This window comes from Lethenteron reissneri, chromosome 20, assembly GCF_015708825.2.
Source record: "Lethenteron reissneri isolate LAM-NWPU_2019-01 chromosome 20, ASM1570882v1, whole genome shotgun sequence".
Lineage (NCBI taxonomy): Eukaryota > Metazoa > Chordata > Hyperoartia > Petromyzontiformes > Petromyzontidae > Lethenteron > Lethenteron reissneri.
Window position 1 is genome coordinate 10432270 of NC_083798.1, and position 27184 is coordinate 10459453.

Consider the following 27184-nt stretch of genomic DNA (forward strand, 5'->3'; position numbering starts at 1 on the left):
GCCAGAACCACGCCCGGCCGCCTTTGTCTTCCCAGCGGTGATATTTACACACCGCACCAGGTGCTCAGTTAAGATACGAGCCAACTTCGTGGGGGCCGGTACAGATATTCGTCACCGGTTTTGACCGCGAGCCGTGAATCGATCTCGGTCGGCCACCGCCAGCTGCTGCTGTTCACCGGTCAAGTTCCAGCGCCAACCACTAGCGCCACCGCTCTCCAGAGTCGGCAGAAATAAGAAAACACAAGCCCGCGGCACACCGCCCCCTCCCCTCCAGCCGCGCAGACAGAGCCCGCGCGTGACGTCACGTCTCGAGATCCGTCTCTGATTGGTAGTCGTGGTGGTGGGAGGGGTCACGCGCGCGTGCGCGTGAACCGGATGCGCGGTTCCCATTGGTGGAGGCGCGAGTTCCACGCGCGCGCCCGCTCGAGCGCGCTATGGTTTCTAGTCGGGCGCCGAGTTCTGCTGCACGGGCCGCGGAGGCCCGGGTCGCGTTGCCCTCCCGGCGTCGTCCCGGGGTCCCTCCGATCGTTCTCCGACGTTGCCCGAACTAGTTTGTCGTCGTCCCCGTCTCGTAGGGCATGTGGCAAGGCGTGGGCCCCGCGGGGAGAGCGTCCCCTGAGCGGGGCACGCGGCTCCCTCAAGCCGCCCCGTCCTCCTCCTCCTCATGCCCCGAGCCCCTGGAAGGCGGCCTCTCCAAATACACGAACGTGGTGAAGGGATGGCAGAGCAGGCGAGTACATCCGTGTTGTTGATGGTGGCGGTGGTGACGGTGGTGGTGATGGAATGCTGACTGTGGTGATGGAATGCTGACTGTGGTGATGGGATGTTGATAATGATGAGGATATGGTGATGTCGGGGTAGGTGAGTACCGCAGTGGTGATGATGGTGGTGACGGTGGTGGTGGTGATGGAATGCTGACTGTGGTGGAATGCTGACTGTGGTGATGGTGGTGAGATGTTGATAATGATGAGGGTATGGTGATGTCGGGGCAGGTTGAGTACCGCAGTGGTGCTGTGTTGATGCTTGGTGGCATGGCAGACGAGTACATCCGTGGCATGGTGGTCATGGAATGATGGTGAGGGGATGGTGATGATGGTGGCAGGGGAGGGTGATGCGCAATGAAGGGAAACATGCCCGGATATTTCCCTGTGTTGTTTATATATATGTATGTTCCTCTGCTTGTGGCTCTGTTAGTATGTGTTACGCTATGATGGTGTTCCTCTGTCCATCTGTTCTTCTGGCTGGTCCTCCGTTGTACGTGCAGTGATCTGTGTGCACCTCTTCCTCCGTCTATTCTTCCACACATCCCTCTCTTCAGTAGCCTCACCTATGAATGTCACGTCGCCTCGAGTAAACAAGACACGGCCGAGGTCATAATTTCACTCAGATTCGACGACTCGTTAAATTATAATAAGATTTATAATCTGTATAAGTAGGTCAGGGTCCTAGTGATAATGCCCGGGTCAGGGCTAGGGTTATTGTGTATGAAACAAATTCATTGAAAACGCTTTCAAGTAAAGGGGGACACCACTTCCAATCGTGTTTACTGGCCCCAGGTTAAGGCCATGAACGAGGGCACGGCTTAGGCCTATTTTAAATTATGTGTTAACACATTTCACGTGGACATCCCTTGAGGTGTAAAATCACGTCTGCAAGGGTGTCCAGGGTGTTGATTGACACAGCAAACACGTAATGGCGCATATACAAACAATGTAAATGTATAACGTATACTGTATATAATGAGTACCACACCCGGTCAAACACATGCATACATCATTGTATTGATAATAGAGAATGTGTTATGGCGAGAGTCTGTAGGATTAAGGCCTGGGTTAGGTTCCACGGCATGAGGAGGCCTTAATACAGAAGTGGATTTACAAAGGGCTGTGCATAGGACCATGATCTAGTTGCTGCAGGCCTTTTGTAGAAGGTTTAGGGGCAGCGTTGAGGTCAGATACAGAAGTTCATTTGGGAATAGCACCTGACACTCGTCCACGGATTCATCAGTGTCAGAACGCCTGGCTTAATAATTCCTGTGGCGGTTACTTATTACTATGCCTTGCCTCTTCAGTTTTGTAAGTGAAATACGGTACGTGAGTTACGTAATGCCTGCCAAGCCCCCACGTCTCGAGACGTCTGGCGTGACAGCCGTCACGTAGCTCTTCTCGTAGAGCGTTTGTGCCGTGACCGAGTGAGTGGCCCAGCTCTTGTCACTTGGACCTATGCTCGTGTATGGATCAGCCGATTGGTGCCAGCAATAATACATTAATTGACATAATTAAAAACTAAATTTTAGGGTTGCACCCAATATTTGCTTCACTTTTCCATTTCGGAGAAATAGCACCTGTGTGTTAATATTTGCCACCCTTAATTGTAAGAATTATAAACACCCTTTAATATTGTGGTGAAGTAAAGTCAAACGACCTAAATGCGTGGAGAGGTCTTCGTCCAGCAGTAAATGTGCTAAATGGCTACAGACAATATTTAGAGGAATGTGGGCCAATATAGTCACACGACCACCCCAGCTTGAGGTGGAGACGGAGCATTGCAATGTGAGCACGGAGGATGGGGGCTGTGGACAGTGGTATGGGAGAGATAGAGACAGAGAACGAGACAAATATATACGAGAAAGAGACCGAGAGCAAGACGGATGAGCAAGAAGAGGAAGAAATAAAGACGGACGAAGAGAGATGAGACAGACAGAGATGGAGGGAGACAAGAAGAGACATACAGAGATACAAAGGGGTCTGAAAGACGGATACAGACAGGGAGACAGATTGCAATCGAGAAAGAAAGTGAGATGGACAGAGGGAAGCGGAGAGAGATACTGCCAGTTTCTTGACAAAATACATGAATGCATTCCTGTTTAGCTTAGAATTCCATTTTAACCAAATACCCAGTTAGGTATCTGATTTACGGCTGATCAATAAAACATGCAAATCATTATCCTGCGAAAACTGTTTAATTTTGCAATTAAATGTTGATTTTTAATCACGAAAGTGATTAGTTAATGAAGATATTCACCCTTTGCATGGGAATTAGGAACTTCCACCAGCCCAACACAAGTGCCCAGATCACTGACTTCTCACCCAGTGTTAAAAACTCGTCAAACTCCAATCCTTGTGACCTACCATGGCTTTGCATGGTTACCAATCTATGCCTAATCATGTACAAATGAAGCGGTTCAACATTGCACAAACCTGATCGTGGGTTTACAGTTTCACGTTTCCTGTTACCAGTCCATGCAGTTTTGATTCTTTGTGCCGAGTAAGAATGCTTCACCATCACTCACTCTCGGCAAGAGCACTTGTGTCATCGCAGCTGCATTGGAGATGTATTGGCCTTTGTTTACGATCACTTTAATGGGTTTGGATCATTGAGTGTTTATGTGCGTCTGCTTTGTGGTTGATTGACTGCTGTTTACAGCCACCAGCCATGGTCCCCCATCACCCAAAGACAGCTTAATTCGCCATATGTGTGGATCTCTTTGCTGAAGTGATCACCTCTGCCTAAATAAATAAGCAGACAATATGCCTCCTTCACATACCTGCCTCTCCACTAAAATATACCAGAAATAGCGCATTAACCACATGGTCTTCTGGAGAGTGGATATAACTCTGGACTAATTTTGTCATTCAGTGTCTCATCAGGCCTGCCGGAACCAATGCTGGTGATCGAGATATTTTCTTTTCATAGGCAAGGACCCTCTGTTATGGATGGTTTGAAGCAAAAGTATATAATATATAATCCAAAATTATCAAGGTCATTGTGGAGAATATAAGTAACTAAATAGACAGACAATCGGCCTCCTTGCATATCTACCTCTGTCAACATTTTTTTGCTTTGTGATTTATGTTTGCCTCTGTAAAAAAAATGCTTTGTGAATGCTTTGTGCACATTTGCCTTTGTTGTGTTGATTTTTTCTGCAATCAAAATCCTGATGCGGCAATGATGTCATTCAAATTATCTCCTGTTGTGTTCCCATCCTCCTTTCTCTCCCTTCCTCCCCTATCTTGATCTCCACCTCTGCGCTGTAGCGATGCTAACCAACTGGAGAGTGTGCAGGGTGCCCTGATGAAATACACCAACCTTGTCCAGGGATGGCAGTATCGGTAGGTGCCTGATTCTCCCCACTCCTTCCTGTTCATCAGAGACAGTCAGTGAGCACGGCTTGGTGAGTAGGTGTCGCCGCGGAAATAGCGCATGCAAGAATTAATCACAGTTTATGTTCATACGGAGACCTGCAGCTGGAGACTTGCCCTGCTGTTTTAAGCAAGTGATCCATTCGCAGCTCAAAGTGTCACGCAGGCAGACGGTTTTATGTCCTTCGTCCTTAAGGCACCCACGCGCTGTCATCAAGACTGCATAGCAAGGCACTGAAACGCATTGCATTCGAAGCTCAGTGTTATCGCATCAGTGTTTGTGCGGTCAAATAATGATCCCTACCTGGTCCCCAGTGTTCTGTGCAAAAAGACCGCTGCACATTTAAAATATTTCGCATTTGTTTTTGGATATTGTTATGTTTGAGGCATGCCCTGCTCACTGACTGAACTTTTTTTTTTCGGTTATATTTCATGAAAGCCTGTGATTGTTCAATGTGTGCTGTTTCAACAAATGCTGATGATTTTGTTCTCTTTTTCGATCGGCGTTTTCTAAAACTAATCAGTGTAACAAGAAGATTTTTCCATTCCTTTGGCACACACGTGCCTGCGGTGTAAAGTGTTGCGAGCGCCTGTTTGTCAGAGAGCTCACGGTCAGATGCACGTCCCCTCTGCTTGAATTAATAATGGATAGGGTCCCCTCCCGGTGGACACATTACACCGGGCTGGGAGAATGGAATATCTAACCTGGCTCGGTTTTCCTACGAGTGTGAATGAAGTGGAATCTGGAGTGTTGCGAGGCTCTTGCTGGAATTCAAAAGATTGGGAATTGGCATGCTAATGCTGTTTGAACTTGTATACTTTATCTATTTCACGTATTTATTTTAGTGATGTGCTTACTTTTCCTATACTTTGTACTCTTATAGTTTTTTGTATTTATTGTCGTGACTTTCTTACGTGCCCCTACTGGACATCTGTGAAAAAGAGCGTAATAGCTCATTGGATTTCTCCAGGATAAAATTCTGAAAGGTCATGATTCTGATTCATGCTGCAAACTGCCTCTGCCTCCTGTAAGGTTTAGCCTGGTATAACCAGAACTTGGGCACCTACTATCTGGATGATTTTGAACAACTCAGAACCGTTAGAACATTAAGCATAGGCGATATGACGATTGCTATCCTGAGAGATTCTTGGAATTCTCACGAGTCAGGGTCATGATTCCATTCGACAGATGATTATGTTTAGTCTCCTTTTCATGGTCTCATTTGTATTCTAGTTTTTGTCTGGCTCATTTGTACAGTTCAATTCTCTGCATCAGCATATGGTTTGAAAATAATTTGCAAACATTGTAAAGAAGCGATTCTCACACTCACAATTCGATGCACTGATCATGGGCGTAAGAATCTTAAACCATGCCGCACGCTTACTCACAAAAGATGAAACTGGTGGTGCCGCATCGCCACCAAGCAGCACTCAAAGCTGCACAAGGCACGCGATCTTTTGACGCAGCACAAATTGTGTGGAAGTGCACTTAGTCCGCTGTAGTGCTTTTGTGCGTGGTGTGCGGGCATTGTTGTCTATAGCCCTTTCCAAGGAAATGGGGCTGATTATGTGGGTGGGCGGGCTATTTGTGCAGGTACCGCTGACTGCACGGTCTGTCCCGGCACAGCAGGGACTAATGCAGAGCCCCGAGGCGAGAGGCGGTGGCTCTTGTCAAGGGCAAGAGATAAACACCCCTGATGCAGCGATTGCTTGAACGGGCAAATTTATAGCGGATGGTGTGCCACCTTTGCAGGTCGCCCGGGCGTGCATCATAGCCCCATCATGTGCTGTGGCTGCTGCCATGAAGGTGCTCGCACTATGCAGGCCGCCACTTGTTTGTGTGACTGGATGGTTTGTCTACGAAGCGTTTAAGACACATTGTGTTGCTCTTGCCATAAAGTCATGAATCCTTGTGAGAGCTGGGAGTGGTAGGACATGACTGTAATTAAGTGCGTACATGGCGTGGTTGGTGCGTCATGCAAAGATTTTTGTGTGTGTGAGACTCCCAACCCTCTGGGCTTCAGAGTGGCCTGGTGATGGTAATTAAACAATGGACTCTTGAAGCTATATGTACAGAGCATGATGTTCGTGGGATTTCTCCAGTCGTCTAATTTCCTTCTGCATGCTATTCACTCAATGATGGAATGGCCCAAAATTCTCGATGCAGCACCCACCTGAAACATAGTGTTGAGACTCGATGATGCTTTTTGTGCATTAATGAAAGGGTATTGGACGCTTGGGTTTTATCTAAGTAGGATTTGTCCAAACATGTCGAAGCAGGACCGTCTTTAAAATAACACTTTAAAATCAGGTTGTACCGAAGAAGAAAGTGATGACCATATTATTTTGGAATTTGTTTAATCTGCTTGCAGTCATTAGAGGCGTTATTTACAACCATCCTTCAAAGAGGCATTTCGCCATGAAGGTTTGTCAGACTGTTGAGTGACAGATGGACTGCCCATCCATTGACCTTACCCAGCTGACATAGTGCCGAGCTACTCTGAAACCGCTATATATTGTCAAAGCGACAAATATCGGTCAGTCTCCTGAGACATGCCCGATAACATCCCATTTTTTCAACCCTCACCACCCCAGCATTCCGTGGAGAAGAAGACATGATGTCTTCAGACATGGTGTCTTTATCTCCAAACCATTTGCCATAACACAATTTCATTCGTTCGGCGTTTCAGCGATGCTGCCTCCTCATGGCTTGCATCCAAATGAACATGTATTTCTGTGAAACATGCTCACTCCACGAAGGCTGTGACAGGCCGTTCATCCTTGTTTTACACTTCCATAACATAGCCACTGTTCACCGAAATTGCCATGCAGAGAATATTTATTGCGATGGACACTACATGGCTCACTTTCACTTGCTGCAAATGTTTAATGCAAATTTATTGCTGGTTTTTATTTTTCTTGACCCGCTCGCCGCTTGTATCTGGCCTGCCGAGCACTCACCCGAGCATTTTACTGCAATTGATTTTCCACCAACATATTTTCTTCGGCTGCATAGAATGAGGGTGAGCTTTGATGTAACATGGAGGTGGACCCAGAGCTTTTTATAGCTGCCCCTGGATAGCTGCCATAACAGATGAGTAAACAAATATTCATATCGTGTTTTTTCCTAACGTGTCTTGTTTTTTAAACCTGGCATTATCTTGCTGCATTATCCACAATTATCTTGTGCTGTTTATATTTTGATCTCAAGATTTAATCGTGTATTTCCAATGATATAATAGTATATCAGCTGTACCTAAAAATGTACACTAAACCAATCAAACTTGAAATATAGTGCCCTGTAAATTAATTCCACGTTAAATGTCAGTCTAATGTCGTATCGGCAACATTGAGGGCCAATGCATGAATTTGTATCTTACGAGGACAGCGCCGAAATACAAATCAACTGCAAAATATTTTGTTAAAATCTAAAACGTGACCGAATTTGTACTGCATTACTGGTGGCCAGGGTCTTAACGCACGCATTATAAGGACAAGAAGTGGCTGGGGGGCTCACGGGACTAACGCCGTGTCAGGGCCCTGAGCCGGCACTTCTGACAGAGTCCCTGTGTTTGTGTCTGGGCTCTAGCCACGAGAGATTAAAGCAAGGTCTTCTAGTCTCGCGAGCGGATGGTCTCTGCCTGGTCACATATTACTGCACACAGAAAACCATTACCTTTAATATGGTTTTCAATTGCTGTAATCTGGTGGATATCTGGCTCTTGAGGACTGTTATGCCAATTGTTATGATCGCATGTAAGTAAGTCCTTTATAGCAGGGCGTAGGTCAACCCAATTTGAGAGATCTCAGATGTATTTCTCGAGTGATGCTGCACTGCACTATTGCCTGCGAGAGTTGCCAAGTGGTATATCTGTGTTGTGCCATGGCTCAAGTAGCACCATCACAATGGAATTGGTAAAGAGACACAAAACTAGACTCGGATGTCATCGATAATGTACCTCGCACGTGCGTCTACGACCTAGTGGCCGCCCAATCCTTCACAGGACCCACTTGGCTTGCCTACTACTCCACCTTGTGCCTCCCTGTGCCCCCCGTGCGTTACGCGCAGATACTTTGTGCTGAACACGGAGACGGGCATGCTCGAGTACTTTGTGAGCGAGCCCAGCTCGGGGCAGAAGCCACGGGGTGCCCTGCAGCTGGCGGGCGCCGTCATCTCGCCGAGCGACGAGGACTCACACACCTTCACCGTCAACGCCGCCAACGGGGAGCAGTACCGCCTCCGAGGTGCCGCCCCCCCCCCCTCATCCCATCATCTTTGTTCCCGCTCGGCTGGGGATCGCAGTTATCACTCAACTAAAGCTTAACAATTTTTTTTTTTACCAGTTAAAGCCCACGGAGCTATTAGCTCTCTTTCAGAGGTGACCTGGCCGTAATTGATAGCTCGACGAAGTGGCTTATGATGTGGAAGTTTATAGCAGCCAAATACTCCAAATACATGTTTCTAAATGTGGAGGGAAAAACCGGAGGACCCGGAGATAAATCGACGCGATCACGGGGAGAGCATGCAAACTCCAAATGAACATGCGTCAGGGTCGGGATCGAACCTACGTCCTCCTGTATACCAGGCGAGGTCGTTAACATCCCACCACCGTGGCATCTGAGAATTAACAATTTTTCAACGGCATCGACAGCCGCCATTCGCCGCTAAGTGGTGGCGATGTCACCACGGCATTTGTAACAGGCTAGATGCACTGTCAGGCGAGATGGGATGTCTCGCTGGAAGGTCACAGGACAAACTCGGGTGATACGGAATGCCTCGTGTGGATATTATTATTAAAGAAGCCTCAGAAGTAGTGGTGTTACTGGTTTTCCATTTAACGTTTTTATTGGAATAAGTCTTGCTACATTCAATAGGGGTTATTTGGGAAATCAATAGGATGCGCAAAGATGTGTGCGTCCTTCATATTTTGTCACTGAAATACAGTTATGATGTCGAGAATGGGTTTAATGCCGAATTAAGCTCCGCGTGACGGATTCTATTGAATTGCGGATATTTACAGTGAGGATGCTGCTGTGAAATGCATTCATTACAGGAGATAATGCCTGTCATGGCCATCACGGAGCAATATTTGTTTGTTTACCAACTCATTTTCCGTAAATTATTACAGAGGAAGATTAATTTGAATAAGATGAGTTGTTGGTTTCCTATGAAAAATACAGTGTACTCTCATATTCTTTAGTCCAAACCCTCGCAGGATTGGACAAACGATTGGGCACAAACTGCTTTTTCTGTTTAGTTTATTGTCCTTGCCCCCCCTCGCACCTCCGATTAGCACGGTTGGCTTCGTATGGTGCGAAAGAAGTTCAACATACATACAGGATGAGATATTACAACTGTTCCCTTGTGAAAGTACTTATATGATCAGGGAGGAAAGCCCGAACAAATTTAAAAGCTCTATAGATAGGCAAGTAACTATTTTTTCCATTTAAAATGGATTCTTGCAACTCATAATACACGGATAAAACCATGCGTGTAAGAATTTATTATTTTTAAAATGTGCCAATTTCATGAAATAAATCCTCTTATTATAAAGGTCGGAAGAAATCTGGCAAAACATACAAGATGGAGAGCACAGATGAGACAGTGCAAAGGAGGCTGTATGCCCAAGGCAAAAATAATAATTGATTCGTGAATCAAATTACGGCCCCCAAATCCTGACAATCTATAGAACTGTGGGAGCGTGCTTGCTTGAATCGTCACGCACCAATATGTAGGGACCCAGGGGAAACACCTCCCACAGCACTGCTATTACTGGATCAGACACAAGAAGATGGCGGTGGTAGCTACCCGCATCCACCCCAACCCCCCACCTGATTTGGAATTGCTTTGCTCACCTACCGATCACCTTAAGCCGGTATAGGGTTGTAATGGTACACAGAGGACATCCAGTTGGGTATTTGGAGGACATAGCGGTCAGCGTAGCGCTGCATGTGTTTTCGGGTTGCTCCTCGTGTTTGGCATGATGCTTGCCGCATCACTCCACCTTCTGCCTTCCGATGCAAAAAGTTGCCAGCACCTGGAGCGAAACATCGGACATCGCGCCGAAACAATGCGCGGTGCAACCCGGAAACACATTGGAGGACTGCATGGCACAGCCGTGAATACCCACTCGGTATAGTGGTCAGCGTGCTACTGCCCACGGCACAGCAGATTGTGAGGGCTTGCCAGCCCGAGTCTATTTTGGTACTGCTGTGGAGTAACTAAATTCATTCGTGTTCATCGCTCCACACTAAGCACTGCCCCCGTGTGCACAGGGAGAATTCTCTGCATCCCTCTGTGCGGATGTCAGCAGGGCAACAAACAAGGACACTTGAAAATGCCTTGCCAGATCAGCACTAGCATGAAGAAAAAAAACACACCAGTGCAGCATGAATTTCAGCGTTCCTATGCCGAATACACTTGCCGATGCATGAATCCACCTGTGCTTTTCTGCAATGCCTACAAAGGCTCAGCTGATATCGGTGTATTTTCTTGCGACTCATAATTTGACATCCACACACGTGATCTTCATCAGTTCTTATAAAGCCACCGATGTGTGAATGCCTCGCCAAACCATCACAATCTGTCACAGTTCTGCAGTGTAATATTCGAACCTAGCACCTGCTCACAAACTGCTTCCATCGCTCCGACTCCACGGTAGCCATCCTCTCGGGCACGTTGCCTGTCTTGGCTGCCACTCTGTGAAAATCCTCGACAACACGTTAATCATACCCATACCACACACGTACGTGCTGCATTGTTTTACGTTGAATTAAACGCCGTAACCGTCACGAAAATAATGGGACAAACAACAGTAAAAGCTCTGAATGCACTCTGCTAAGTCGTTTGCTCAGTTACAGCTGTAGCACTGCAGCCAGGGTTTTGATTGAGCAGTAATTAAATAGGGGGTGAATGGGTCGAGGGGGGATATGACAAATAAGCCGGTCGATCGTTGGCGGTGGGTAGGGTTCTGCTCTCTGATCTTCCTGCCGAAGGGGAAACACTTAGAGGCGTCACTGATGGGGGAGTGGGTAATGTTGTTGTCAGCGGCGATGGTGGGGATGCTAGGCCGATCGTAATTACCGGTGATGATAAGTTATTTCTCTAAAATGCTAGATGTTTTCTCCCTCGCCCGGTATGCAGGAGGTCGTCGGTTCGATCTCGACCCTGACGCATAAATATTTGGAGTTTGCATGTTCTCTTGATGGTTGCGAAGATTTTTCTTTGGGTCCTGCGGTATTTCCCACTATTCAGAATGAACATCGTACATTTAGATTATTTAGCTGCTATTAATCTCCACACGATGAGCCACTTCATTGAGCATTCATTTGTGGCCAGGTCACTTCTGAAAAAGAGCGAAAACTCAATGGGCCTTACCTTGTAAAATACATTTTTTTATTTAGTTTTATGTTACATTTGCGCAGTTACTCGTAAGATTAAGGTACTGCGTGACCAAGCGGGTCTCAATTAACCCTCGCACCAATTTTTGATGGATTGTCACAATTTGGTGTCGTACTATTTGATAAAGTTTACATCTCATTTTTACAATCTCATTTGTATTGTTTCTTGTTGTTTTGAATCTTCCTCACTCCATTGTAAAAAAACATCTAAAAATAATTTTGGTCACACGTGATTCAATGCATGCATCAAGAGTGGAAGAACGCATAGGTAAAAGTAATAATAATTTCTGCAGTAACAGTGACGTGTGCATGTATTTCCTTGTATCATGCCTCTGCCGTATGACGGCTTCCCACGCTGCATGGGCTGTGGAACTGAGTTGAGCATATTTTGCCACGCTGGTCATAGAAGTGCATTACAATAATTGGTTTTACTGCACTACCGTCTGCTTTCTACAACGTGACGTAGTCCCTCAGCCATTCCAAGCGCTGTCCAGGCTTAAACCTGCTGAGCTTCCAATATCACCCGCGCCCCTGTGGTAAAACCGCGTTGAGCAACGGAATGCCTTGCGCACCGCGAGCGTCGCCATGGCCGCTCGTGGTGCCCAGCGCCCTGGAGTTAGTTGTGCGAAGCCCGTGCCTGTGCTTTGTGACGAGCAGGATTGGATGCCAAGGAGCGCCAGCACTGGGTGAGCCGCCTGCAGGCATGTGTGCAGCACCACACCGAGGCCATGGCCAAGGTAGGTTCCTCGCCGCACGCGCCGCACGCGCCGCACGCCGCACACGGCGCCAGCGCGGCCAACCCTGCAACCACGGCACCACGGACGGCGCTCGCGCTGAACGGCACCGCTTGGTCTCGCGCAGAACAACCCTCCGCTGAAGGGCCGCAGTTTCCTGCTGAAACCCGGAGGCCTCACTCCATCCCCCGGCACGCGGAGGCGAATGCTGCCGACAGTTCCGGCACCAGCACCGGGCCCAACGGTCCCCCCACCCCCAAGACCTCCTGCTCCCGCGCCGCTGCCGCTGCCCCCCCTCCGTCTCGCCAGACTGCCCGGCTCGGATCAGCTGATGGACGTTCGTGAGGTGTGTAGGACGGGTTCTGTGGTTGGCACCGTGTGATCGGAAAGTTTGATTCGGTGTGCTCCGTCTGTTATCGACGGTGCAGACCGACCGAGTGAGTTCTCGTGCCCCTTTTCTCCGCTAGATGCTGGGCGGTGCGGAGAACCAGCAGCGGCAGCTGGTGTCTACGCTGGAGTCACTGTCTGCGCCAGACAAGGGCCAACGCCAGCAAGAGGAGAACGTGACGGCGCTCGATCGTGACCTCCTGATGCTCAAGGCGACGACGGCGGCGGCTCTGCGCTGCCTCTCCGACTGCCTCTCCGTGCTGAACCATCAGCAGAGCCTGCACCAGCCAGCGCCTCCGCTCCCTGCCGGTACCCAGAGCACAGAGCACAACCAGGAGACAACACCTGCAGGGGACGCCAACTAGTGCCACTCCTTTGGGAGTGCTTTGTCATCTGTGTTTAGAATAATAGGTGCTGTACAGTTCAGTTTTTTTGTCCAGAGCAGAGCTTGCTGAACTAGAATGCTCCAAGCTGTATTAGCGTTTGCTCGTTAGCTTGCTCAAAAGCTCTGGCTAGCTCACTTTCTTGTTACATTATATCATGATGCAATCCACTGAGGACTGGCTTGCTTGATCCTCTCTATATTTTGTTCATATTCATCACAGTATATACATACATACATGCACACATCCCCACTTCATCATCATTAGCCATGACTTATCCACTGCCAGATGGAGACCACCCAAAGCCGTCGCCATCTCTCATGGTCTTGCACCGTAGCGATTCATAAAGCTTTGCACGTGAGATGATCCCATTTGGGTGTATTCCCTCCTTTGGCTAATGCATAGAATAGCAAGGAGGGTAACATTCTCTACGTTTAATTTAAGAAAGGATAAGTCAGCAAAGCAGAGCGATCCAGCGCACGTGCTTTGGACCCAGCGGATTAAAATGTTTCGTACACGGGTCGATTCCACCACTCATTATTGGCGCTATTGGTAAATTGTTTGTGCCGAAGGATGGCTGTTGGCACACATCTTTTGGATTTCGCGAAAAGAGCACTCTATCTTGACGTTCGCAAGCGATGTGCCGACTTAGCGGGCGCCCGCAAGCCGAGCTGCAAGATACATGCTGCACGACGGAGCCAAAGCGATTGAAGCAAAGTGGCTGAGTGAGAAGGAAGCGAAGAGGACGAGGAGAAACCTGACGCAAACCTTGAGCAGAATAGGTCTCGTCTTCCTGCGTTGCTGGATTCTGTGACGCCTTCGTGCCACGTGACTACTACAATCTCTGTAGAGAGGGGGCTGGCAGACGACAGGGCGGGTCTGCAGCCTTACGAGACTGTTCCCGTGTGCTGTGTGGGCAGGGATGCAAGTTCACTGGTTCGACCCGAAGCCGGCGCCCAAGGAGGGCCTCAAGAACGGCGTGTTCTGCCCGGGAGAGGAGGATCCCACGGTCTCGCGGGCGCAAGCAGCCGCATCGGGGGCCCCCGACGAGGTACAAGAGCGGACGGCGCCGCACCCTCGGAACACGGCCCCTTGATTCGGTTGTTAAGGGAATTGTGGAAGCTGTTTCCAAGGCTCTTTTGTTCAGTGGAAGGCGCAATGCAAAAAATAAAATTGGGTGCATCTTGTCGGTGCGCACCCAGGCTGTTTGCCAGGCTGTCCAACTCGCGTTTGAAGCTTGGTTAATGAAAGCAAAGATAATAATAATACTAAAAAATATTGTCATACACTCTGTCATAGCACTATAGTAAAGATACTGCATTTATGTCTTAATGCGTACAAGTGGTACCACATGATATCACCAGATATTAGTCTGTGCTATTCACTGTGTTACTTGCTAATGAACTTTCAAAGCTGTGTTGGATAACCCAAGATGCACAGCCTACTTATGTGTCTAATAGGCAGGAGCGCTTTTTTTATTTTTCGGCTTCCTTTAAATAGGAGCGTGATGACCAATTGCATGACTGGCTCAAGCGTTTTGCTTACTGCCTGAGAAACCTGACTGCTTGTGCAGGCGAAGAGGGACGTCCCTGATGAGGTGAACTTCGAAGACGAGGTGACTGATGACGAGGAAGAGGAGGAGGAGCAGCTGGGGCCTGTTGAGGAGCAGCGCGGAGTTATCCTGCACCTCTTGTCCCAGCTCAAGCTGGGCATGGACCTCACCCGGGTAACCTTGCGTCCCGCACGGGAGTTGGTCTCTACGCCACACTCCGAGTGGCGCTGTTGGCCTGCACTGCGTCTAGCAAGTGCGTGGCCCTGTGCCCCCGTCTGTCACGGTCAGTGATCTTGTACACGGGCAGTTTGGAGAGTCATGTGACTCTCAACAACGACCGCCCAGTATTGACCCAACCGCTAGAGTAAAACTGAAATATAAACCTGCCCCGGTTTAACGAGATGCAGGGTAGATATTGATTATCGTCAATTATCAAGGTTGTCTGATGTTTATTACAAGTGATAAATTAGCAGATGTGTTACATAATACGTGGATCAAAATCAAGATACAGGAAAACCAATGGGATTGTGTGCTGTAAATAGTTTAAGAAATGAAAAAAATCAGGACGTTCATCAGTTCTGTAGATCAGTATTCTTTACTGCACTTGTTCCAATATTGGCAAAATTATAATCCATTTATGATCTCGGTTCATGCATCAAATGTTACACAATGATTGGTTGTTTACATGTTATGCAATTTACATGCTACTTATGAGACAAATAGAACAGATGAGTCAGAACAAATTATACTAAACAATCAATTCTTGAATGCAATCGTGATTGCCACGTGTGCGGCAAATTGATCGACTCGCAGAGAGGACTGAATCAGTACGTGCCCAGCAAATGTGTATTGAGCTGAAAACCACGCCACGGGGACGTGTAATGACGTGGGGCACCGGCTGGGCACGCATTGACGGCGCCATGGCCACCTTGCCCCCCCTCCCCCGCGATCATCCCCACGCAGGTGGTGCTGCCGACCTTCATCCTGGAGAAGCGCTCCCTGCTGGAGATGTACGCCGACCTCCTGGCGCTGCCGCAGCTCCTGCTGGCGGTGGCGGACGCCGCCACCCCGGAGGAGCGCATGTTGGCCTTCCTCCGCTACTACCTGGCGGCGGTGCACCAGGGCCGACGCGGCGCCCTCGCGCGCAAGCCCTACAACCCCGCGCTGGGCGAGACCTTCCGGTGCTCGTGGAGCGTGCCGCCGGGTGGCGGGGACACGGCCGGCGCCGGCGAGAGCCAGCAGCAGCGCCAGCAGCAGCAGCAAGCCGCTGGCCCGGCACCCGCCCCGCCGGCCGAGCAGCCGTGCCCAGGCAAGGCGCCGGTGGCGGTGGCGGCGGCGGCGGCGGCGTCGTCATCTCCCAGCCGGTACGGGGTCGCGATGTCTGGAGCCCTGGGGCAGGGTTCGCTGTGGTTAATGTGGTCATGATAGCGTTGGGACGATGTTCTAAGCAGGGTAGCATTGTCTTGTGTTAGAGTGACACAGCACGCTTGTTATTTTGTGCGTGTGGGCTTGAGTGGATGTGTGGGTTGGTAGTGTGTGCATGTGAGAGTGTGTGACTGTGGATATGAGTATGAGTGTTTGTCGGGAATGGTAGTGTCTTGGTTAACGTGCTGTGCTATGAACCTGGCGACCTGAGTTTGATTCCCACTCATGACCAACACTAGTGACGATTATCTGAACCGGTCCTGGGCCTCCCCTAGGTCAACTCGGCCTCAAATGAGTACCTGGCACAATGTGTAAACATCAGCATTTGGGAGACAAAGGCGGTCGAGCATGGTGCTGGCTACCCACCACCCCAAGTGTGCCAAGCTGGCCTTCATAGGCTGCTCGCGAACAGTACTTTCCCCAAAAAGCCTGTTAAGTCTATATGGGGGGATCTTTGTGTGTTAGTTTGATTCTCTGGGTGCTATTGTATGTATGTTTATGCAGAAGTTTAGTCAGGAGTTCCCATGTCTTCGTGAGTTTTGTGTGTGGGTATATGGGTATGGTGTGTGTCGGTGGTCTTGCTTGCGTGCGTGCCTTTTGTGTGACCCATTGGGAATTGCTGCTTTGCCTCCGGGCTGCAATCCATGTAATTGTGCCGTTTGTTTTTACTGCTAATGCAACACAAACTGCTCGTGGTAGTGGACCCAGCCTTTCCATTTTTCTTGTCTATCGACCTGTGGCATTCGTGCATGCAGCCTCCACAGAAATTGGAGAATACATTTCAGGCATCTGGATGTGCCTGTTTGGCTCTGGGATAATGCTGATGCCTTGTTCGGAGAACCAAGCCAGCTTTGTTGAGATGTGCCGGTACTCCGGGTTTTCTATTAAAAATGAAATACGGTTTTCACAAGCCAGTGCGTTTGACATTTAAGAGATATCTCAGACGATATCTGTTAACTGGTTCTTCTGAAATCTAGTGCGTGCGTGTCTGTGTTGTGCTGCTGTGGTTAAAGCAAGGTTCAATTATAATTACAAAACCATTGTTAGCTTGAATGGCAATTGTATTGTGATTGCATGTCATTACGCATGGCACAATTGCACATGGAACCCAAGTCTGATTGGGATGTGTTCTATCATGGACAAAAATTACATCGAGTTTATATGTGAGGCTTTTATTTACTAAAATCCACACTGTAATTGGACTTAAAAATTACACATTGGAATTTGACATTGCACATGTTTTGATAGATTGATGGCGATGTAAGCGTCTATAATTACAGGCATTTGGAGAATTTAATTCTCTGTCCACTTTGAGCAGTGTGCTGTCCATTTTCCAATGCAGACAAAACATAAACTGGAGAGAGTCGGTCTTTTAAAAAATGCTGCATTGAACATGTGCCATTGTCTTAGAAACACTTTTAAATCCTTATTACAAGCAGCAAAAAAACAGTTTGACTGCAAAGTCGATGCTTTAGATTTGTGTTTGTGTTTAGATTTAAGAGCAATTGTTTCAATTACATTTTTATCGGGCAACTTCATGGCAGGACATTGTAAACAGCTGGGAAATTTGGACTAGAACTTGGCAAGAGAGCGCTGTAGACCTGGGCCACACTCATCACACACAAAATGCCACGAATAAACCACAATACTTTTACTGATCTTGTCAAGGAGCATAAACCATCATCACGCAAATTCCGGTCATCCTGAAAGCAGCGTCTTTTGGCTAACCATCGAACAAAGACGGTCACTGCATCGCGCGCTTTCGAATGTGCTTCCACGGCCGCCTGGGACGCTTTTTCTTCTGATCTTAGGAAGCCACTGGAGCTGTGCACTTTTAAATCTAAATTCTAAACGTCTTTCTCTAGAACTTGTGTTTGTGTTTAGTTTGTCCTTCCCCCAAACCCCCAATTAGCACGGTTGGCTATGTACGTTGTGAAAGAAGTTGAACGTGTAGAGGAGAGAGGCTGGGGGGGTGGTGTACGTAGAGGACAGGTTCCTGAAACAGATATCAGAGTGGCTTCCAGTGGTTGGTAACCATGGGGAAGATCTAACGCTGGATGGTGGTGGCGATGAGACTGTGAGAGAGGTGACTGTAAGGGCAGGACTGAGTGACAGACAATGGTGGTGATAAGGTTGTGTGTCCACTTTGCAATGGGCACAGGATTTAACAGAACGAGAAAAACACAGGCCATGTCGAGGCGTAGTAGTGTTAGTGGCGTTGACTTCGATAACCTTGTCGGCGTTTCCTTGGTGCCGACAGTGGCAGTGACCCCGGAGTCACGGGGCAGGAGCGGCCGCCGGGCTCCGCGTGCCCACCGCGCCCGGCTCGACCGCCGCCACGTGAGCCGCCGCCGCTGCGCTTGCGCTTCACGGCCGAGCAGGTGTCGCACCACCCGCCCATCTCCGCCTTCTATGCCGAGTGCCCGGAGAAGAATCTGTGCCTGAATGCCCACGTCTGGACCAAGAGCAAGTTCATGGGCATGTCCATTGGCGTGGGCCTCATCGGGGACGGTGAGCACGTGGCCCCCTAATGGGGGGGGGGGTGGCACATGCACGTTTTCGGTATTTCGTTTTTTTTCAAATTGCATTCTTCTCGGGTCTTATTCCAATTATGCCATCACTGTTGCGGCGTAAGACAAAATTATCAGGTTTAAAACGCTCTCAGAGCAGGGCATAACAGGTGACCTTGTTAATCCACATACTAGGGGATGCACGATCTCACGTGTTGTGTCTAGTAATTTTTTTTTGTAACATGCCAGTCAAACTGATACCTTTTAAATTTCAAAATTCCACCACACGATAGAACTCCGTTTAACCAGAATCTAAAGCATCACCGGCTCAGTGCTGCAAACCCTCGGCCACTTCAGGGGTCACGGTGCTTTTAGAGATTCAGACGTCAGTTCAACAAGAAGAGGGGCAGGAGCCCAGCATGAAGCGGTGTTGACACGGGCACACAAATATGATGAGTGGTGCCACAGGGTCGCCACTGTACTGGCTGTGGAGTCACAGCACTGACCCAGCACCGTTGAGATGCTCGGTTCGAGTGTGGGCCTCATCCACACTCCGATTAAATGGGCTTCTCCAAGCATAGCGAGGTTACCACATCGACGACCCGATGTGGTTACCTCGCCCGTAGAGATGCGACCTACGTTCACCCTGTACGTGTCAACCTTACCACCGCTGATGGCTTGTAACAGCATTGATTAACATTGCGGAGGCGGTGTGTTTTACGCCCCAATTGCTTTTGATCCGGTGTCTTTTAATTAAGTGGAATAATTTGCTGTGGAAGTGGATGCGTTTGAGGCAGTGGGCAGACGCTCCATGAGAGGTCTGTTACCTGGGGGGGGGGGGGGGGGGGGGCAGCGTGTCACGTCAAGAGTGTCACGGCACAGAGAAGGAGGAGGAGTTCTGCGCCGCATGAGCAAACAGCGGCATCACTTCCCCGCAGGGGCTCGTGTCTGCACGCGATTACACATCCGCTTGCCCTTTCGTGGACAGGGATCGGTTGTAATTAAGCGAGTAACCATGTGCATTAAAGCAAAAGGGAGATCTGAAATGAGAAGAAAGACTGGAATTATCCAAAGCGACGAGACCGATTCAGTGTATTAGACGGTGGAAGGTGTTCATTCAGCCCTACTACCGTCGGTATTGAGCTAGGTAGATAGGAGTGACGTGGATTGTAGTGTTGCAGGACCGTGAGGAATGGCGATGACACGGCGAGGCCTTTATCCAACAGTGGATACACAATGGTCGATGATGATGCCGCCCTTATGTCCATGATATCACACACTGCCGTGAATGTCCTCTGTTGTGCCTCGGCGCTAATCCTGCTCCCGATAATCGGCAGCTGCTAATAGGTATCACGGGGATCTATAGAGTACATGCGGTGTTACGTCAGTTCAAACATTGAATAGTCAAAACATTCCAATGCAGAACCTCCTGCATTGAACATTGAGACTCGCAAGAAACTGTCCCATGTAAATAAATGTCATTGTTTTATTAGTAATTAATTTGGTTAGGATTTAGTTATTTTCTCTCTCATTCTCAGAGCATGATTTAGTGAGACTGGTTATTGGGGCCCACGTTTGGTCGCGGGGGGCGCATGTCATCAATACGCGGTAATCGCGTGCGCAACCACAGGGTGGTGCACAACGACGCGAAGGGCGTCCCGCACGTTCCAGCTGTGGACGCGCGGCGTCCGCACCGCACCGCACTGCACCACGGTGCGACGCGTTTTCCTCCCATCCCAGCGGAAGGCACAGGCGGCCTCTTTTTCATTGCCTCTTGTTGACGAATGCACCGTCTTGTCTGCCAGAGGAAAATCTAATCAGAGTCAAAAGAGTCTCCATATCCCTCAACACCCCACGGGTCACAGCAAGTGGCCCCGATTGATTTCAAGCAAATGACATTTCTCTTGGCAAACAGCGTTTATTGTGTATGCCATGCCACGCACAAACAAATGTCTCGCCGCCGCTTCGCTGACTCTGCGTGAAGTTCGTGCTCTCTCGGTGTGCATGCATGTGCATATGTGTGCATGCGTGTGCATGCGTGTGCATGCGTGTGCATGCGTGTGTATGCGTGTGCATGTGTGTGTAGTGCATGTCCGTGGAGGGATGTCTAGCAAAAACAACCCTCTACCTCAGGGGTCCTCAAACTTTTTAAACAGGGGGCCAGTTCACTGTCCCTCAGACCGCTGGAGGGCCGGACTATAGTTAAAAAAAACTATGAACAAATTCCTATGCACACTGCATATATCTTATTTTGAAGTGAAGAAACAAAACGGGAACAAATACAATATTTAAAATGAAGAACAAGTAAAGTTAAATCAACAAACTTGCCAGTATTTCAATGGGAACTATGGGCCTGATTTTGGCTAATGAGATGGTCAATATCCGGTTACATATTTGTCACTGCTAGTCGTAACAAGTGATGCAAGTGTGCATCCGTTAGTCTAGATCTGGTTGGAGATTTCAAATGTTTCATTCTGGAAAAAGTCTGTTCACAGACATAAGTGCTGCCAAAGATGGTTGCCATTTTGAGTGCATGGTTCCTGAGATGAGGATATGTCTCAGAGGGGAGAGATGCATAGAACTTTTGAAGGCTGCTTGATTTGAATGCGTCTTTCAGAGAATCACAATTCTGCAGTTCAGCCAGTTCCATTTGGTAAATTGTATCCACATATTCAATGTCAATAGAAAATGGGTTACGGAAAAGCTGTATGTCCTGTTCATGGAGATGAAGCTCTTTATATCTAAATAGGAACTCCTTTTGCAATTTTTTCAGTGAATCCACACATGTTTTGTTTGGGAATTGCAACCAATGGTTTTTCCGCTAACAGATTTTGAGTTGTGGGGAGATGGCAGAAGTTTTCCTCCTTAACTTGTTTGATGAGGAGGCCTAATTTTACTTCAAATGCTTTGACATGTGATTGCATATCACATATGAGCTTCCCCTTTCCTTGAAGTTGCACATTGAAACTGTTGAGTAGCTCTGTTACATCTGTCAGAAAGGCAAGGTGCCATTTCCATTCTGCATCATTGAGCTCTGGTACTTCTTTGTTTTTTGAAGGCAGAAAAGCTGTAATTTGTGGAAGTAAGTCATAAAAACGTTTCAAAACTCTCCCTCGACTCAGCCAACGGACTTCTGTGTGGTACAGAACATCTTCATAGTCAACATTTAGTTCAGACAGAAATTCCTGAAATTGTCTGTGGTTTAGTGCATGAGCTCTAATGAAGTTAACACAAGATACCACAATTTTCATAACAGAGTCCCACTTTAGTGATTTACTACACAGCGCTTGTTGGTTGATGAGGCAGTGTATGGCTATTGGATGAGAATGGTTATGTTTGTCCATCTCTTGGTTAATGCGAGCAATTACTCCTTTCTTAGACCCCACCATGCTAGGAGCACCATCAGTTGTCACACTGGCTAGTTTTGCCCAGTTCAGCTCCAAACCATTCACAGTTTGGCAAACTTGTTCATAGATATCCTCTCCTGTAGTTGTTCCTTTTGTGCTTTGCAGTGCAGCAAGCTCTTCTGTGACTTCGAAATAGTCATTCGTCCCACGAATAAAAATTAGAAGTTGTGCAGAATCACGAACATCATTGCTTTCGTCGAGTGCCAAGGAAAAATAGGAAAGTTTTTTTGTGGAGTTTTGCAAATGCAAATTGTCTCCCATTTCTTCAATCCTCCGTGTAATTGTAGGTCCTGAAAGACTCACTGTACTAAATAAATCGGCCTTCTCTGGACACATCTCTTTGGCAACAGAAAGAAGGCATTATTTAACAAATTCTCCCTCCATGAATGGTCTGCCAGTGCACGCTATTAGCTTGGCAACTTGAAAACTTTCTCGCAGTGATGAAATATTTAGCTGCTTCTGCTTCACAAAAGTATTTTGCTGAGTTAATGTATTTTTCAGTTTTAATATTTTATCTTTTCTCACTTCTCCGACCAAACAATCATATTTATCTTTATGTTGAGTTTCATAGTGTCGACGTAAATTGTATTCTTTGAACACAGACACTATATTCTGGCATATCAGACACACAGCTCTTTCCTTGTACTGCATGAAAAAGTAATCATAAGTCCACTGTTATTTGAATATCCTACACTCCGAGTCAATTTTTCTCTTTCTTGACATCATTGTTTCCTAGGGAGTCAAAATTGCTATTAGTAAAATACCAATATATATACAGCACTACAAAAACAATATACCAGCAATAAACTTTGCCCACACAGAGACATACAGACTGCACTGCCCATCAATGCAGTCTGATTGGGGGAACTCCGCCCAATGAGTGCTCACCATCGCAGCCCAATTAGTGCTCACAAGCGCAGCCCAATTAGTGACCATGGGCCGGATAAATGTCCTCGGCGGGCCGCATGTGGCCCGCGGGCCGTAGTTTGAGGACCCCTGCTCTACCTCCTCGTGGTGCCGGACGGCAACGCTGTGGTGGGCAGTGCCGTGGGGGGAGGGCCAATTTAGATTGGCCTTTCCCTTCATGGCGTTTGTAACCACCACAGTGGCCAAATGGAGGCTCTGGACGGGTGCGATGAGCTGGTAACCCCTCCACCTTCAATTAACTACCACTAAACTACGAGGAAAACATTTATTAAGCTTGTGCCAGAGGCCCCGGGGGGACAGGCGTCAATGACGTCTCCTAGCCAAACACCATTTGGCGGAGCCAGGAGACTGAATCCTTACCCTCGGGGCTCCTCCAGAAACAACAAAAAGCCACTACGGATGGCCACGTAGAATGTTCGAACACTCACTGCGGAGGAGAGGCTGCCACTCCTTTGTCGGGAACTGGACCGGTACCACCTGTATCTCTGGTATTCAGGAGGGTCCAGTGAATTGGCTCTGGCTCCTGCCACCAACACGCTGTTCCGGCATCGGCACATCCACACAACATCATGGATGCATGCCGGTCCCAAGCAAGAACATCTGCTGACAACATAGTGACGGAACAGCGGATGCGGGCCCATGTCCTTGACACCAGGACCTACCGTGGAGCTGATCTGCCCATTGACCATCGACTTGTCATCTGTAAGATGAGCCTGCCATTCTTCCACTCCGGTGGTGGGTGTACACCCAGGACCCCATTCAGACCCATATTGCCATGGTCTCAGCTAGCTGACGAAAGTTGAAAGCGAGAATTCCATCATCGCTTGTGGCTGGGGTTGGCATCGTCCCCCACTCTTCCTGATGTCGAGGGGAAATTGGGCGAGGTTTGGGACTGTGGCTCATGCAGTTGCAATGGCTGCTTTGGGTACACGGTCCAGACCTCCTCAGAGACCCTGGCTGACAGAGGAGGTGTTCAGGCTGGCTGAGAAAAAGCGACAGGCCCACTCTCATTGTCTACAGCATCCCACGTCAGATAATGAGGAGGCTTACTGCAGCCTTCGCTCGGAGGTTCGGAATGCCATGAGGTGCTGCAAGGATGGTTGGTAGTCGTGGGTTGCTGAGGAGATGGAGTCTGCCTCAATGGCGCGCGATCACAAATCGCTCTTTAATTCCATAAAAAGTAACCTGCAGTGCCACACCTATTACCATCATTAGGGGAAAGAACGGTGATCCAATCTCCGACCCCCAGGAACAGGTTTGCAGATTTGCTGAGCATTACTGTGAGGTCCTGGGGGAGGGGAAATCCATCAGCCTGGAAAACATCGTGGGACAAAGTGTGGATGACCCTACTGAGGCTGTGGTGCCTCATCTATTGGAAGAAGTCACCCCCTGTGAGTGGCTGGCTGAGGTGTGCCATCTGTTGAGGAAGTACTGAAGGCGATTCAGAGCCTGAGACCAGGAAAGGCACCGGGCAGAGATGATCTCCCAAGCGAAATGTTGAGGGTGGGTGGTGTTTGTGCACAGACTGCCCTACATGACATCATAACAACAGTCTTGACCACTGGACGGATTCCGCAGGATTGGAAGGATGCCTTGGTGATCCCCCTCTTTAAGAAGGGGGACTGCACAGACTGTAACAACTAAAGGGGCATCTCACTCCTCAGTGTGCCGGGAAAAGTGCTGGTAAGGATTATTCAGCATCGCCTTGCCAGGCACGCTGAGGAGAGGCTTTCGGAGCCCCAATGTGGTTTCAGGAAAGGGTGGTCCTGCACAGATACCATATTTTCTGTCCGTCTGCTACAGCAGAGGTGTAGGGAATTCCAACAAGATGTACATCTCTGCTTTATTTACCTGATCAAGGCCTATGATACCATCAGTAGGCCTGGGCTCTGGGTTCTTCGTGCTTTCGGAGCTCCTGACCCGCTGCTCATGATCATTATGGACCTTCATGATGGTGAGCGGGCCCGAGTAAAACTACGTGGCCAGGAGTCAGAGCCATTCTCTGTTCACTTTGGGGTGTGACAGGGATGTCCTTTGGCTCCCACATTATTTAACATCTATTTAGACCACGTAGTTCGTGAAGCCTTCAATAGCTGTACCGGAGGAATTTCCATCTGGTACAGATACAATGGGAGGCTGATCGATGCCTGGGTGCGGTCAAGGGATGGCTCCCTATTGCTCAACCATGCCGATGATCTGGTAATTGCAGCTCACTCAGAGGAGGAGTCGGAGGTGCTGCTGCTGAACCTGGAGCTTGCCACTAAGAGGTGGGGACTTACCATCAGCCCCACCAAAACTAAGCACCTGCCTGGGTATTTTGTACTATCAGACACTCAACCCCCACAACTCCCAATTGGTGATAGGGCAGTTGTGGAGAGAGTGGAGAGTTTCTCATACCTGGGCAGTGTGCTCATGACCGGCTCTGGTTTCACAGCAGAGGTCTCACTCCGAATCAGTCAAGCGGAATTATCTTTTTATCGGTTGCATAACGCTGTGTGGAAGCTACTTGGTCTGTCGCTCCGCACGAAACTTCAGGTCTTCTCGGCCACAGTCATTCCCTCCCTTCTCCACGCTTGCGAAACGTAGACCCCCCCTAATAGAACATCTTCGCCGGTTAAAAACATTTAGGCTGGCCCGCCTACGATGGGCTTAACCAGGCTGGATTGTGTGAGGAGCTCACATATCCTTGAAAGATCTGGACAAAGTCCCATAGGTGAGCTCCTCTGGCAGGCAAGGCTGCATTGGCTGGGTCATGTAGCCCGCATACCCAGGCACCGCATGCCTAAACAGCTTTTGTTCGGCCGGATCGAGGGGGCTAAACGGGCGCAGCACGGGCTAGAGAAGAGATGGAGTGATGTGGTACAGGAGGATGTTGAGCTTAGTGGACTTGCCGATGACTGGTACCAGCGGTGTCAAGATCGGCCTCTGTGGAGGAGGCTTGTGAAGGATGCTACTGGGCAGTTTGAGGCAGTCGCCCTCCAACACCAACGGAGGGGGGAGGAGCGACGCTCACAACAATGAGCGGAGCGCCGGGTGGCTAAAGAATAGCAAGTTGGCACAGTAGGGGGCACAGGTGGTGCATCAGCCAGTCATCTCTGTCAGTCAACCCGTGTCACCTGGGTCTGCCCTGTGACCTGCCAGTGGGCGTTTGACACTTCACGTGGCCTTAACGTGCACATAGCCTGGCACAAGCGTCGTGGTGACGTCACCGCCACTTAGTGGCGAATGGCAGTTGTTGTTGTAGTGCACGGTTGTTGTAGTGCACGGTAGTGTAGCGATTAGCGCGCTGCGCTATGATCCCGGTGACCCAAGTCTGATTCTCGCTCACGGCCAACATCGGTGACGATTATCTGAACCGGTTTTGAGCCTCCCCTAGGCCGATTTAGCCTCAAATGAGTATCTGGTGCAATGTGTTAACATTGCCACTCGGAAGATGAAGGTGGTTTGGCGTGATGCTGGCCACCCACCTCTTCGTGTGCCGTGGCGGCTTTCAGAGGTGCTCGCAAACAGCACTTTATCTTTGCATGACTGTGTACTTGTGTGCGCACGCGTGTCTTTGCGTGCGAGTGGGGATTAGTAGCGCAGTGGATAGTGCACTGTGCTAAAGATCTGGTGACCCACGTTAAATTCCCACTCACGGCCAACATCATCCACGAATATTCTGAACCGGTCTTGGGTGGTGAGTACATGGCCAGCCACCCCCTCCTGTTTCGTGCCGGCCTTCATAAGGTGCTCACTAACAGGACTTGCCCCAGCAATCTGCTAAAGGATGTATAGGGGATCTTTGTGTGCAAGTGTCTGCGCGTGCGTATGCACATGTGTACAATCGTGAGCATTCCCTCGCGTGTACTCGTGTGCGGACGCTTATACATGTGCTTGTGCGCGTGCGCAGGAGTCCTACAGCTGCTGGACTGTGGGGAGGAGTACACGTTCACTCTGCCGAGCGCCTACGCTCGCTCCATCCTCACGGTGCCATGGCTGGAGCTAGGGGGAAAGGTCCACCTCGGCTGCGCGCAAACCGGATACTCCGCCAGTGTCACCTTCCACACGAAGCCCTTCTATGGGGGCAAGCTGCACCGGTACGCCACCACCACCATCCACAAGCAAAGCGCAAGCAAGCGCCAAGTAGAGGCCACGGTGCATTGCCAGAATTGAGGATGGGGGCTTAAGGTTAGATGGAAGGGGTTTGGGTTGGTGGAGAAGGACGACTACTATTAGTACTTTGTTATCTGGCAAGTTTGGGTTATTCTCAGTGAGAATGCTAGTACTTTTGTCTGGTAGGTTTGTTGGTTAGGGTCAATGATAAGGCTAGTACT

At 48.9% G+C, this 27184-nt stretch overlaps 1 protein-coding gene and 1 pseudogene across 2 annotated transcripts in view; one reads left to right on the plus strand and one right to left on the minus strand.

Annotated features, from left to right (window-relative positions):
* LOC133344739 (G protein-activated inward rectifier potassium channel 1-like) overlaps window positions 1-27184 on the minus strand; it is a 240705-nt pseudogene that overhangs the window by 140584 nt on the left and 72937 nt on the right.
* Window positions 376-27184, plus strand: part of OSBPL11 (oxysterol binding protein like 11) — a 31887-nt gene continuing 5078 nt past the window's right edge. Inside the window, exons 1-11 of one of the 2 annotated variants that reach the window (XM_061554842.1) lie at window positions 376-730; window positions 4038-4112; window positions 8212-8387; window positions 12201-12280; window positions 12405-12623; window positions 12745-12973; window positions 13968-14098; window positions 14621-14773; window positions 15563-15963; window positions 18285-18535; window positions 26761-26947. In XM_061554842.1, the coding sequence (XP_061410826.1) occupies window positions 579-730; window positions 4038-4112; window positions 8212-8387; window positions 12201-12280; window positions 12405-12623; window positions 12745-12973; window positions 13968-14098; window positions 14621-14773; window positions 15563-15963; window positions 18285-18535; window positions 26761-26947 (2054 nt within the window). In that variant the 5' untranslated portion in view covers window positions 376-578. The remainder of the gene's footprint in view (window positions 731-4037; window positions 4113-8211; window positions 8388-12200; window positions 12281-12404; window positions 12624-12744; window positions 12974-13967; window positions 14099-14620; window positions 14774-15562; window positions 15964-18284; window positions 18536-26760; window positions 26948-27184) is intronic. The other variant, XM_061554843.1, reaches the window with a different exon arrangement.